Here is a 15,639-nt window from a genome sequence, read left to right as displayed (position 1 = left end):
TGAAAATGTTCTCTTTTGGAACAAATGACTGATTCCTTCAATAAATTTTAGAAAATTTGTTTCCTGTTACCTTTTTGTGTCATAACTTAATAATTCTGCAGAGATACAAAGATTGAAGGACTCTATGATGGTTGACTTTGTGGTCCTGAGTTGTTGTTATTTTTATTTTTATTTTTATTATTATTTTATTATTATCATCATCATCTTCGTCTGCTTCTTCGTCTGCTTCTTCTTCCACAAACATGAGATCAGACATCGAGTATTACAAGATTAGCAGAGAATGACCAAAACCATTAATCAGGGCAAATACGTTAGAGCACAAGAGGAAGTGAGCTAGGAATATAAAACATTGCATGAGTGTACACGTATTAAAATGAAATAAAGTGAAGGATTGTCCTCTAGACCTCCGGTCTCCAACATGTAGAAAGGAATCAATTGGTTGGAGTTGCAGTCTCTGAAATTCAGTCTCTCCATCCACCTGCATACACTCATCAATTGTCATGCTACTACATAATATTCAACTTCTGGAAGCTGTGCAACTAGAGGAAAGTGCATACTCTAACAAACGTTGTCAGCTTGTTGTAGCATGTTTGTTTGGTCCAGATAAACTATCTTTGCAGGGTCAAGTAAGTTTTGTAGGGCTATGCAAAAGAAAGCATTTTAGAAACTGATATGCAAAGTCAGTGTATTACAGTACTAGACACAGACTATTCAGCCCATCATGTCCATGCAGACTTCCTGCAAAAGCAACTCTGCTAGCCTGTTGTCTATAAACCTGCAGTTTTTCTTAGGTCAGTGCAGGATGAAGAAAAAGCATGTGGAACGCTACTGCACAGTGTAGCTCATGTCTGAACAACACAAACTGACCAGGGACCCTGGAAACAACTCACAACCATAGAAGTGAGCTCCCAATGCCTCCATACTTGAAAGCAGTCAGCAATTTTGAATGATCCAGAAAAGTAGGTTGAGGCCTACATGAAGTGACCAGCAGCAGAGTGATGCCACAATTTACAAGATGAAGCAATAATGATGAATGTTGAACCTGGACATCTAAAATGACACAATGTACAACTGCCACACAGGATGGGAAAATTTACATTTCTGTTCATAACCGTAAAAACAAATATTTGTCTCGTCTGTCAGGAAGTAAGGTGAATTTGGAATGACACCATACAACAATACTGAATGATTCAAAGATGATTTTTCTTTGACTACATGCTTCAGACAAAAAGTCGACAAGGCTGCTTTGAACGCTCAGTCACTTTTTCAAAACCAGTAGTAAATGATGATGAGGCCTAACCTGAAACTTTGTCTTGTTTTCAAAGTTTGTGAGAAGATTTGTAGCTCGGATGCTCGTTGCTGTGGTTCGGTTCGCCGAGCTGGAAGTTTTTGTTGCAGACGTTTCGTCCCCTGTCTAAGTGACATCCTCAGTGCTTGGGAGCCTCCTGTGAAGCGCTTCTGTGGTGTTTCCTCCGGCATTTATAGCGGACAGCTGAAACTGACAACCAGAAGCGGCAGGGACAGGCCACTATAAATGCTGGAGGAAACACCACAGAAGCGCTTCACAGGAGGCTCCCAAGCACTGAGGATGACAGGGGACGAAACGTTTGCAACAAAAACTTCCAGCTCGGCGAACAGAACCACAGCAACGAGCACCCGAGCTACAAATCTTCTCACAAACTTTGAACACCTACGGGCGAGAGACGCTACGACAAGCCAGGAAATGGGAATCCTGCGCTAAGCGCCATATACGAACAACTCCGGTTCCTGCATGAATGCCAAAAGAATCGAATCCTGCCACCAAGTGTCAGATACAGACCACCAGTCAACAATCCACAAGCCAGAGACAGCCAGACAGAACGGACTCAGGATGATCCAGGTAATGATTACAGATGCTCACAACAGACTTCACAGATACAGACAAGAAATTGCGCGCCAAAAGTCGTTAATTTCAAAAACCACAAATCAGGAATGGACCCGGACCATAGAACAGGCTGTCACCATAGGACAGAACAGGACCACACACTGCAAAAAAACGGCACTAAAAGAAAAAATGGCCAAACTAACACACAACAAAGAGGACACCACAACACACACCTGGGTTAAAAACCTCTCCCACTGACCGCTCACAGACACGGAAAGAACAATACTGGCCAAGGGACTCAACTACAACCACAGGGACGCCAAGACAGCAGACTTCCTAGCAGCACTAGAATGCACACTCAGGAACAATGGACTGACAGAAGAGACACAACAAACAGTGAGACAAAGTATCATACCTCTGATAACAAGGAAAAGACAAACACATAACCTCAACACCAAGGAGAGGGAAGCACTAAAATCACTAAGAAACGATAAGAACATAATCATACTACCAGCAGACAAAAGCAGAATGACGGTCATCCTGGACAAAGCAGAGTACATCCAAAAAGCACAACAACTACTTGCAGATACCAACACCTACCAAAAGAAGGAGTTTGACCCCACCCCACAGCTCACCAATAGGATAAACAACACACTGAGGAACCTACAAAAAAAAAACAGACAGATAACCAGGTTTGACCTACAGAGAATGAAACCTGAAAGCAACAACACCCCCAGATTCTATGGACTACCTAAAGTGCACAAACCAGACATCCCACTCCGGCCCATAGTATCACTACCAGGGACACCATCACACAAACTGGCTAAAGAACTACAGCAGAAACTGAAACACTTGATCAGCGGATCCAGACACTCTATACAATCAACACAGGAATTCTTGGACATCATCAGAAATATACACATAGACAAGGAAGAAACCATGGTCTCATTCGATGTAACGGCACTGTTCATGTCTATTGACAAAGCCCTAGCCAGAGAAACAATAGCCAACCTGCTGAACAGACATAACAGATAACAGGACATTGAACCCATCAACAAAGACGGCATACTTAAACTACTGGACTTGTGCCTTACAACACACTTCACATTCAACAACCAGATATACGAACAAATCAACGGAACACCCATGGGCTCACCGATCTCGGGACTCAGCAGAAGCAGTAATGCAAAGGTTAGAACAAACAGTCTTACCACAAATTCAACCGAAACTCTGGGTCAGCTACGTTGATGACACCTTTGTAATCATTAAAAACACGGAAATAGAGAATACACACCCGATCATCAACTCCACACTCACAGGAATCCGATTCACGAGAGAGGAAGAAAAGGACACCCAACTCCCATTCCTAGACGTGAGGGTACAGAGAACACCAAACAGAGAATTCACCACTAAGGTACACAGGAAAGCCACACACACAGACCAAGGCCTGAACTATGAAAGCAACCACCCCAATACACACAAACGAAGTTGCATCAAGACACTATTCAAAAGGGCCACAACACACTGCAGCACACCAGAACTGCAAAAAGAGGAAGAAGAACACCTATACAAGGTACTCGCAAAAAACGGATATCCTCGCAATTTCATCAACAGATGCCTAAGGGAAAGACAACGGAACGAGGACATGCCGCAACCCAAAGGACTAGCCACACTACCATACATCAAGAACATCTCTGAAATGACAGCCAGACTACTGCGACCACTAGGACTCATAACAGCACACAAACCAACAGCCACTCTCAGACAACAACTCACCAGAACGAAGGACCCGATACCCAGCATGAGCAAAACTAATGTAGTGTACAAAATCCCATGCAAGGACTGCACAAAACACTATATAGGACAAACAGGAAGACAGCTAACGATCCGCATCCACGAACATCAACTCGCCACGAAACGACACGACCAGCTATCTTTTGTAGCCACACACTCCGACGACAAGCAACATGAATTTGACTGGGACAACACTACCATTATAGGGCAAGTGAAACAAAGAACAGCCAGGGAAATCCTCGAAGCTTGGCACTCATCCACAAACTCCATCAACAAACACATAGACCTGGACCCAATATACCGGCCGCTACAGCGGACAGCTGAAACTGACAACCGGAAGCGGCAGGGACAAGCCACTATAAATACCGGAGAAAACAGCACAGAAGCGCTTCACAGGAGGCTCCCAAGCACTGAGGATGTCACCTAGACAGGGGACGAAACGTTTGAAATAAAAACTTTGTCTTGTTTTTTTCGTCATCTGGCAAAACACATGTTTCCAGATGCCAAAGTAATTGAAGAGGTAATGACTGTGGTCACTGATTCTTTATTCCTAAAACTCCAGAACCAAGAAATAGTAATAATGGCAATCCAGAACGCATCACTTGTGCTACTGTGGAAGCACCATGTGTTGAATTTCTGTCCAAAGATGTCTTTCAGTAACTACAGCAGGAATTGAAGAACTTTTGACCGTTTCTTACTGCAGTCCAATTAACTCATCTACACGACTGATTTTTTTTTTTGTGTGTGTGGATTTTGAGTGTAATAACTAAAAATCTTAGCCTTTTGCCCTTCTTTTCAAAGAAAAAATAAGGGATGAGGATCCAGGGCAGGCAACAGGTCAGTGTATGGAAAGGTTCAGGAATATAACCTCGGACACAGCAGATAAGAGGAGCAATCAATGCAGGACTGAAGGTGTGCACACAGTACGCAAAACTAGGTAAATGAGCTCAGTGCAAATTGAAATTGAAGGATATAATGTCATGGGCATCACCGAGATGAGACTTGAAGGTGATTAGGGCTGGGAACTAGATAGCCAAGGATATCCTGTCAAAAAGGCGGACAGAGAAGACACGTTACCTTCTTAGTAAGAAATGAAAGAAAAGCTAAAGAGTCGGAAGGTGTAGAATCTATATGGGTAAAGTTGAGAAACTGCAAAGGGGAAAAAAAGACCATGATGGGAGTTGTGTACAGGTCTCTTAGCAGTAGTCAAGATATGGGGAAGATAAGAAATAGGAAAACCATGTAAAAAAGGCATTATTACATTAATCATGGGGGTCTTCAATATACAGATGGATGGGGGAATCCGGTTGGTAGCAGATCTGAAGAAAAGGAATTTGTAGAATATCTAGGAAATGTATTTTTTTTCTCTGGAGCAACGTTTGGTAGGGTCCAATCGGGAACAAGCAATTCTGGATGTAGTGATGTGTAATGAGGCAAACTTGAAAAGCAATTTTGATCAGGCTGAAGATGAAGGAGCCCCAAGAGGGCAGTGACGGTAATAAGGTAGAATTTACCCTGCTTTTTGAGAGGGAGAAGATTGAATTACATGTAACAGTATTAGAATTGAGTAAAGATTACTACAAAGACATGAGGAGAAAGGAATTGGTCAGAGTTGATTGGAAGGGAAGCCTGAGAGCTAAAGTGGTGAAGCAGCAATTCAGCACACAGCAGAAATTCATCCTGAGGAAGAAGAAACTTTTCTAAAGGGAGGATGAGGCAATCATGGCTGACTAGGGAAGTTGGGGACAGCATAAAAGTAACATCAAAAGCATACAATGTGACAATGTTAGTGGGAAGCCAGAGGATTAAAAAGCTTTTGAGAAACCAGCGAAGGATAACTAAAAATAAGGCAGGGGGAAGAACGAAGATAAAATAGGGTAAGCTAGCTAGGAATATAAAAGGAGATTGCAAGATTTTGTTTAGATATCTGAAAGGTAAGAGAGGCAAGATCGGACTTTGGAAGACTGGCAAAACAGCAGTGGGGAACAAAGAAATGGTGTCGGAACTGAATAGCTACTTTGAATCAATTTTCACCATGGAAGACACTAGCAACATACCGGAACTTAATCCATGAGCAGGCATTAACGTAGTGGCCATCACAAGATGATGAAGGAAGCTGAAGGGGGATAAATCACCTGGACCGGATGGACTACACCCCACAGTGTTCTGAAGGAGTTGCTGAGGAGGTTGTGGACGCATTGGCTGTAATTTTTCAGGAATTATTGGGAGTCAGGAATGTTTGCAGAGGACAGGAAATGGCTAATATACCACCTCTATTTAAGAAGGGAGGGAGTCAGAAAAAGGAAACTATAGGCCAGTTGCCTCACCTCAGTTGTTGGTAAGGTTTTACAGTCTGTTTATTAAGGATGAGATTGTGAAGTATTTGCAAGTACATGATAAAATAGGGTGGAGTCAGCATAGCTTCATTAAGGGGAGGTCAAGCCTGACAAATCTGTTAGGATTCTTTTGAGGAGGTAATGAGCAAGTTAGACAAAGGAGAGATATATTTGGATTTCCAGAAGTCCTTTTGACAAGGTGTCGAACAGGAGACTACTAAATAAGATGGTGTTGGGGCAATGTACTGGCATGAATACAGGATTGGTTGATTGGCAGAAGGTAGAGAACAGGGATGAAGAGACCTTTATCAAGTTGGCAGCTGGTATCTATTCGAGGTCTGCAGAGGTCTGTGTTGGGGCCACAACTATTCTCATGATACACGAATGAAAAGGACTAAGTGAAACTGCCCCAGTTTCTATGTTTTAGAGATGACCCAAAAGTAAGTGGAGGAACATTGTGTGAGGAAGTGGGGAGATTGAAGGAGTACTTGGATGTTAGCAATGTGGGCAAAGAAGTGGCAGATGGAATACTATGTGGGAAAGTGAGAGGTTATTCATTTTAGTCGGAAAAATAGTTTCTCCGTTTAGAAAATAGTCTTTGGAAATCTAATGCACAAAGGGGCTTGGGAACCCTAGTTCAGGATTCTCTTAAGGTTAACATGCAGGTTCTCTTGGAGTATAGGAAGGCAAGTGCAATGCTAGCATTCATTTCAAGAGGGCTAGAGCAGTGACTTACTGCTTAGTCTGTGTAAGTCTCTGGTCAGACTGCATTTGGAATATTGAGAGCAGTTTTGGAGGAGGTTTACAAGAATGATCGTAGGCATAAAGGGTTTGTCATATGAGGAGCTGTTCCGGACTCTGGGTCTGTACTTGGTGGGGTTTAGAAGGACGAGGAGGGAATCTGATTGAAACTTACAGAATATTTGAGAGGCCTGGAAAGAGTGGATGTGGTGAAGATGTTTCCACTAGTGGGAGAGAGAGGATCTTGGCCACAGCCTCTGGGTGAAGGGACAACCCTTTAGAATTGAGATGAGGAGGACCCTATCTCTTTAGCCAGAGGGTAGTTACTCTGTGGCAGTGATTGTCACAGGGGGCTGTGGATGCCAAGTCACTGAATGTGTTGGAGACCAAGATAGCTAGGTTCTTGATGAGTAGGTTCTTGATATCTATCATAAATTCAAAAGCTACGTTCTTAAGAAAAACGTTCCAGTCAAGAAACTGAGTTCAACACAACTGATGGTGCACTGGCCATGCTTGGCGCAAATGCTGTCAGGATCATTTCAGGAAGATGTGACAGATTTGCCTGCTTTTTTTTCCCCTCAATTACCAGCGTATAATCCACCAGCTAGCATTAGAGTAACTTAATTTGAGCAAGCACCCTTCAACACCATTAATTTTAAATCTTGACTGAACCACCTCAAGCACTGTGTACATTGAATTAGTCCCATATTCTGATGTGAGGTGTCTTGGTCAAGAAAAGGTCCTGAAAAAGTTTAGATCTGATATTGAAGTTTACTATTTCTCTCAAATCAAGGAATGAAGTGTGCAGTGAACTCTCTGACAGTGTGTGGTTACTTAAATTCAGCTTCTTGCACACATGAAGTCAAAACTCAATAAGCTGAACAGTGAACTGCAAGAAAAGGATAGTTGACACATATATGATCAGTGCTGTAAATGCATTTAATTTGCAACTAGTTCGCTGATCCTCCCAATTCAAAATAAATGACAAAACTTCCTGAGAAGGGAAAAAAAGTCAGAAAAATGCTTCCACCTCAAACTTCTGTGCATACCTGAGGAAGTTGGAGGAATTCAGAAGGTGGTTTTCAGAATTAGATGTGACAAAACAAATTGTCTTAATCCACAACTTTTAAGTAGACGTTGCTGAATTCCATTAGGGGTTTAATTTTGTAATACAGTGGAATGGATATGGCGATAATTATGGTGCTAAACTATGATGAGCTGCAAGCCAATCAAGGAACAGCGTGTTTTCATTTTTGGGGATAGTACTGGTATTTTTATAATCATGCTTTTAAAGTGAAAGTTTGCTTTGACTCCATGTGTCTGAGAGACTGCGTTTTCCCAAATGAAGATAATCCAGTCCAAGAAGTGCACTCCAAGTAGCACAGATACCCATATGGTGGGGCTGTGTGCAACTAACCGTGTCAAAGTACAGCCTAGATTTCAAGGCATCAGAAAATAATGTGCAGTCACTGGTGACATTCTTGAGACTTGGTGAGCAGTGGACAAAATGAATATATATACTTGGTTTTAGATTTAGGTGGCACTAAAAATAAGCTGGTGATTCTAGGTTTTCTGAGGTGTAGATAGTTCACTGCACTTGTATTTGAAAATTATCTTATTCTTAAAAAGTTGGAGATCACTGCTCTTGACATCAACAGTGCAGAGTTAATAGCAAATAATAAAGAAATGACCGATATGATAAATAAGTATTTTCCTCCTGTCTTCAGTAAAGAGGATGCAACAAACATCCCAGTAATACCTATAAATCAGGAGGTTAAAGGAAGAGGAATTTAGAGAAATTAACAATCACTAGTGAAGGAGTGCTGAGGTTTTTAATCATGATTCATCAAGAAAGGGTTTTGGTGAGTATGGACTGTGGGTCCACAGTGGTAACAGTCCATTTTTAAGAGTTTTGATTGTCCCTTGTCAAAAATCCCCGATATCCTTTGATTTTTGGGGTAGGGTACTCAATCCTCCCCATTATATAATGACTGAGATCTAATCCTTAATTTAGCAATACCTGGAGTAGGGAAGTCTCATTCTGGATACATTTTGAAGATCTTGTTGTGAACCGTGTATTCAATAAGATGAATTTTAATGTTTGAATTATTACTTTTCAATTTCCAGAATCTCATGGACAGTTTCAGCATGTTAGTTAGACATTTCCTTGAACATTTCAGTTGAGTTTGGCAACTTCTAAGATCAGGCGACTTTCGTCATTTTGAAGTGTCCCAGCTCGCCCTCTTACTGATTTTGGTTTTCTTTTTCCTCTAACTAAAATTCTGACTTTTAAGTTAGTAGGTGGTATTTAAAGATTGACATTATGTGGATCATATTAATATAACAATATTGGTCTGTTTATACACTTGTATTTCAGAAAGAGAGGTATATTGTAATCAGTAAGTTGGATGATGATGAACGCAGAAGGAGAGAAGAGCAAAAACGAGCCAAAGAACAGGTAACGATGCACAGTATAGTCTAGTCTTTTCCTTATGTTCATGCAGAATCTGGCACATTGGACTAGGTCAGTAAAGGTAAATGATATGTTTTTTTTTATAAGGGACCACAGCTTTACATTTTGAAAATTGGGAAACATTTATCCATTGCTATGGTTCTGTTCACCGAGCTGGAAGTTTTTGTTGCAAACGTTTCGTCCCCTGTCTAGGTGACATCCTCAGTGCTTGGGAGCCTCCTGTGAAGCGCTTCTGTGGTGTTTCCTCCGGCATTTATAGTGGCCTGTCCCTGCCGCTTCCGGTTGTCAGTTTCAGCTCACCAAAACGAAGGACCCGATACCCAGCATGAGCAAAACTAACGTAGTGTACAAAATCCCATGCAAGGACTGCATAAAACACTATATAGGACAAACAGGAAGACAGCTAACGATCCGCATCCACGAACATCAACTCGCCACGAAACGACACGACCAGCTATCCCTAGTAGCCACACACGCAGACGACAAGCAACATGAATTTGACTGGGACAACACTACCATTATAGGGCAAGCGAAACAAAGAACAGCCAGGGAATTCCTAGAAGCATGGCACTCATCCACAAACTCCATCAACAAACACATGGACCTGGACCCAATATACCGGCCACTACAGCGGACAGTTGAAACTGACAACCGGAAGCGGCAGGGACAGGCCACTATAAGTGCCGGAGGAAAAACCACAGAAGCGCTTCACAGGAGGCTCCCAAGCACTGAGGATGTCACCTAGACAGGGGACGAAATGTTGGCAAAAAAACCTTCCAGCTCGAACAGAACCACAGCAACGAGCACCCGAGCTACAAATCTTCTCACAAACTTTGAATTTATCCATTCTTTGTGATGCTTTGGGGGAATATCCAATTTAAGCACCTTTTGATTAAAAACAATGAAAGGACAAATCTAGTTCTGCTTCCAAAAATGCTTTAGAGCACAAGAGCCCTGTTGAGTGGTTTAGTTATTGCACTTCTAATCCCACCTCTGCAGTTAGCAGCATTAACTGTATCTGATTTGAAGCTAAGTTCTATCCATTTTGCATAATATTTTGGCTACAAAACGGACATACTTTGTGGTTTAAAAACAAGTGAGTTGAAATTATGATTTTATATTAACAGGCCCTTTTCAGAAACTTGGCAGCTGTTTTCACATAGCTTTTAGTAACAGAGCAAGAAGTCATTCCAAAGTTATAGTCAAATATCAGATAAATCTATAGTTTTATTCCAGTGAAATGAGTTGCAAAATTAGATTAGTCTTGATTTAGATTAGATTAGATTACTTACAGTGTGGAAACAGGCCCTTCGGCCCAACAAGTCCACACCGCCCCGCCCATACCCCTACCTTTACCCCTTACGGGCAATTTAGCATGGCCAATTCACCTGACCTAACATAGATGCCTGACATCTATACTCACTCAATAATTTTGCTTTAAGTTTGTTTTGTCATGTGGGAAAGTGTTCTGTTAGTTACAGAAATGGTAGACAGGTTTTAGCATAGTATTCTTTATGTATATTTCAAAAAAGAAAATTGTCTTGGCAACAGGAAAGATAGATTTATGGCACACAAGGAATTCATTTGATAGTTTACTTTCTGGTAAAAGGGATCAGAATGCTACTTAATAGGAGTATAGGACTTAGGAGAGGAATTAGACTATTCAGCCTTTCAGCCATTGAATTGTAAAGCAGACTTGATCTGGACTGCCCCAACCCAACCCTCCAGTCTCTTTGTCAAAAATGTACACAATTCTGAACTGGAAACATGGTGTCCAATACCTATTGTTGTCTTGGGAAGAGAATTCCACAGATCAATGATCTTAGGGAAAAATTCTGCTCATCTGTTTCCAAAGAGAGACCTCTAATTCTTGAATTCTGTGTCCTAGTTCTCGCCACCCCAGAAGAGGAAATAACCTCCTTTTATCCACCTTAACTAATTCCATCTTGTGGGATCCTTTCTTACGATCTTGTGTTTCAATAATAAGAATTCATTTGCCAATCAATCAGCACATCCTTGTCATTCACTATGTAATTTGTTGTTCCTTCTGAAATTTGGTATTGCCATTCTGCCCCAATGAGTGCAAGATGAAAAGCTTTGACAATTTGTCTCTCCCCTTTCAACAACACTCCAGTCTTGTACTATCAGGTGTGTCCTGTTCCCAAAAAGTGGCATAAATCCAACCTGACTAATTAATTTACTTTCTATTTTATTACTCTTGGTCAGTGGTGGTGGGAGGTCTAATTAAGAGATTTATCAAGCAGCACCTGTTCAACAATAACCTGCTCACTGCCCAGTTTGGGTTCTGCCAGGGCCACTCAGCTCCTGGTCTCATTACAGTCTCTGTGCAAAATAGCTGAATTCAAAAGATGAGGCAATAATGACTCCCCTTGACAAAGTTGCATTTGACGGGGTATGGCGTCGAGAAGCCCTTGTAAAACTGGTGCCAGTTGGAACTGGAGGAAAAGCTCTTCACTGGTTGGAGTTGGACCTGGCACATAGGAACATGGTTGTTGGAAGTTAGTTATCTCTGCTCCAGGACTTCTCTGCAGGAGTTCTTCAAGGTAGTGTTCTAGATGCAACTACCTGAAGCTGTTTAATCGATGACCCTCTCTCCATCATATGGTGGAAATGTGCAGATCATAGTGAATAATGTTCAACACCATTCGCAACTCTTCAGATTTGGAAGCGGTCATGTCCAAATGTAGACATTATCCAGGCTTCAGCTGAGAAGTGGCAAGTAATATTTGTGCCATACAATTGCCGTGCAATGACCGTCTCCAACAAGTGACTAACCATTGCCTCTTCACATTCAATGGCTTTACCGTCACTGAGTTAGCCCAATATCAACATTCTGGAGGTTGCCATTGATCAGAAACTCCACTGAACTAGTGATATAAACACAGTTAACTCCTGACTTACTCAAAGCCTGTCCATCTGCAAGGCACAAGTAAGGAGTGTGATGGAATACTCTCCACTTGTTGCATGAGTGCCTGTGCACTCTAGTAATGCTCAAGTGTGACACCATCCAGGTCAAAACAGTCCTTTTTGATTGGACCACATCCACAATGATCCATTCTGTCTAACACCAACACTCTGTGGCAGCATTGTACTACATTCAAGATGCACTGAAAACATTTATAAAAGATCCCCTCCAAAACACTCATATTTCCAATCAGGAAAGTATCGCCCTCCCTTCAGTGTCACTAGGTCAAAATACTGGAATTCCCTCTGTAATGGCATTGTGGGTCTACCTACAACACATGGATTGTAGCAGTTCAAGAAGACAGCTCACCACCACCTTCTCAAAGGAACTATGGACAGGCAATAGATGCTGACTCAGCCTGTGATGCCCACATCCTAAGAGTGAATTTGAAAATCAGGCAACTATATGAAACGTTGAGCAGTCAGGCAACTTTTGTCGAAACAAGAGGCAGTCATGATTTACTTGATGACAGATCCTAAATCTGAAACCATAACTATTTCTATCATCATAGATACCGCCTTACCTCATCAGCTGTGTTCCTTTGGAGCTGTGCAGCAACACAGCAAACCAAAAGTTTGTGTGTAAATTGGTCTCTTCTAAGTTACCATATGCACAGCTTGGGAGAAAAATTTAAAGGTGTCATACACTTAGACAAATATCTGTGTACTCCCAAAAAAAAAGACAGTTTAGAGTGTCTGTTGGTGCTGAGTATTTTTGATATTTTCTATTGTATTTGAACTGTCTAATTTTACATTGACCAGCTTAAATTCCCAGTATTTCTTGGTGGCAAACTTCAAACTTTTAATGCCATTTCTCCCAGGAAAAGAAGTCAAGGTAATTGGTTTTGGCTGATGTTCCAATCTTTTTTTTTTTTAAGATCGCTGGCTTATTTGGGCCACTTTTTTTGCTTGCACAATTATATAAAACAATAAAGTTCCACGAACAATTGTTTTAATATTGAGTATTGTTGAAACCAGAAGCTGGTCATAGAATCATACAGCATGGAAACAGATACTTCGGTCCAACCAGACAATGCTGAACATAATCTCAAACCAAACGAGTCCTACCTGCCTGCTCCTGGCCCATATTCCTCCCAACCTCCTATTTATGTATTTATCCAAATGTCTTTTCAATGTTGCATTGTATCCGCATCCATCACTTTCTCAGGAAGTTCGTTCCATATGCGAACTACCCTCTGTAGAAAGTAAAATTTGTCTCACGTCTTTTTTAAATCTCTCCCTCCTTTCACTTTAAAAATGTGTCCCCCCGTTTTGATACCCACCCCCGCCCCAACTATTGTAGGGAAAAGACAACTACCATTAACTCTATCTATGCCTTATTATTTTATAAACTTTTAACAGGTTGCCCTTCAATCTCCCATGCTCCAATTTAAAAAAAAAAGTCTCAGCCTATCCAGCTTTTCCTTCTAACTCCAAACTTCCATACTTGGCAACATCCTGGTAAATCTCTTCTGAACCCACTATTGGATATTTTTTTGTAAAGCTGAATTCTTCTGAATATTTCTTCATTAATTTATTTTTCTTAGTGTGATTCCAAAGATTGACTATCAATGAAACTTCCTCTGAGTTTCACAGTTTCCATTTCCATTTGTTGAGAAGTGCAGTGTGAAAGCACTCCGAATGTAACAGTTTAAGTGGGTTGCTACTAAGAAAGTTGGCTAAATTGAAGCTTGTCCTTCAGTGTCTTGTCTTTGGTGGGGGTGGGGGGAGGGGTGCAGTGGGATTCTCAGTTTTTGTTTGGCACAATAAACAGTTGATGAATGTAGGGAAAATCCTTTTTTCAAAATCTGGATTGGGTGGCTAAAATATGATCAGATCAAGAGGCAAGTGAGGAGATTTGGTTTTTCATGAAATGGCTAGTGGAAATCTGAAATTCCTGAAAAGGCTTGCTTGCTCAGTTGAAATCTTAAACTTCTTCGATTTTAGTCTTCTTGTTTGTGGATATCAAGAAACTTGAGCAAAAAGAGGGAAAATTTAAGCTGGAGATACAGATTAGCAACTATAAATAAACTGGTTCACTGTACTGTTCCTGTCAGGCCATAGCCATTCTCTCTGCATGTGAATGCATCAGGATCACTTGCATTTTTTTTGCAGTGTTCTTCACTGGTCTATACTGAGTTAGCAAATTACCACTTTGGTGACCAATTGGATTCTGCAATTGGTATCTGACATGCTGGATTGGTGGGAGAAAAATGGCCGCAATTTTGTCATCCTGATCGCCAGTACCCAACTTTCGATATTTCCTAATCAACCTATTCAGATGTGTTATTTCACATCTCCTAAAGCAGATGCACTTGAACCTAAGCCTTCTGGCTCAGAGGTGGGGGCATTACCAAGCACCTACAAGAGCACTAGTTGCCAACTTTGATTGAATTGCATGAAATTGGACTTGGCTAGAATGACTCCCCAAGTAGCCTTCCATAACTCGCTGTTTTAAACTTGGGGAATTAATGAGTGCTTAGTGGTATTGTGCTCCAAGCACACACTGTATTTGAGCCACTCCTAACCTGGAATTAAAGCATGGAAAAACAGAAAATCAACATCTGATTTTATTGCATATGATTCTGTTCATATACTATCCATTAATCCGGATTATTAATGAAGTACTCAGTGTGCATTAAATTTTGAAGGAGGTAACTGATTTAAGTCTAAGATCCTTGTCTCTTGTTATTTCAGTTATTCTTGGTCTAATTTGCTGTCTGATTTGCAGTCTCTTGTTTTAAAAACAAAAGGCTCAATAGAACCTCACTTAACTGGGAGAGAGGAATTCAGAAGTTTCAACCTTAAATTATTGTTAATTGTTCTATGTAGATACCCATATTGTAATGATGTGGACATTTTTAAAGCAAGACCTCCGCTTTACTGTTAAACTGTTTTATTTGCAGGAAGAAATGAATGATGCTGTGGGGTTTTCCAAAGTAATATATGCCGTTTCAAAATCGGTGAGTCCTCCTTTCCGACTACGAATTGAAGTTAACTTCCAGGATATTTTCACAATCCCATTTGAAACCTTAACCATGTACAGTTCATTTTTTAAAAAAAAAGTTAATACCATGCAAACTTTTTTGACTTTCTGCATTTTTCATCGTTTATTGTCCTGTGATCAAGTGTCCCTGTAGGCATTGTCTTTCCTCCACTAAAGATGACAAATTTAACCTTCCCAAGTCCAGTATAAGTGTCCGGTGAGCAGTACCGGAGTATGTTTTTCCATATAATGCCTTGGTTTTTCATTCTGGTGCACTATAGAAATATCTTTCAGTTTTGTGAAAAATCAATAAAGAAAGGTCTGCTATGTACACATTCAAATAAACTGAGCTATCTGGGTATTCATAAAGTTGGTAGCGATACAGCACGTGGAAAATATTGTAGGTTTGTTGGCATTTGAAAGTTTATTTAAAGTGTAGATGCATTGCAGCATTTCCCAT

General features: G+C 40.9%; 1 protein-coding gene across 2 annotated transcripts in view; it reads left to right on the top strand.

Moving 5' to 3' along the window:
• parn (poly(A)-specific ribonuclease (deadenylation nuclease)) overlaps positions 1-15,639 on the top strand; it is a 131,712-nt gene that overhangs the window by 32,619 nt on the left and 83,454 nt on the right. For both annotated transcript variants that reach the window (XM_043711927.2, XM_087997700.1), the window contains exons 11-12: positions 9,113-9,193; positions 15,100-15,156. In XM_043711927.2, coding sequence (XP_043567862.2) covers positions 9,113-9,193; positions 15,100-15,156 — 138 coding nt within the window. The remainder of the gene's footprint in view (positions 1-9,112; positions 9,194-15,099; positions 15,157-15,639) is intronic.

This window comes from Chiloscyllium plagiosum, unplaced genomic scaffold (assembly GCF_037043375.1).
Source record: "Chiloscyllium plagiosum isolate Xiang-an unplaced genomic scaffold, Cpla_swu_hap1 HiC_scaffold_20, whole genome shotgun sequence".
Lineage (NCBI taxonomy): Eukaryota > Metazoa > Chordata > Chondrichthyes > Orectolobiformes > Hemiscylliidae > Chiloscyllium > Chiloscyllium plagiosum.
This window is presented reverse-complemented; position numbering and strand designations above follow the sequence as displayed.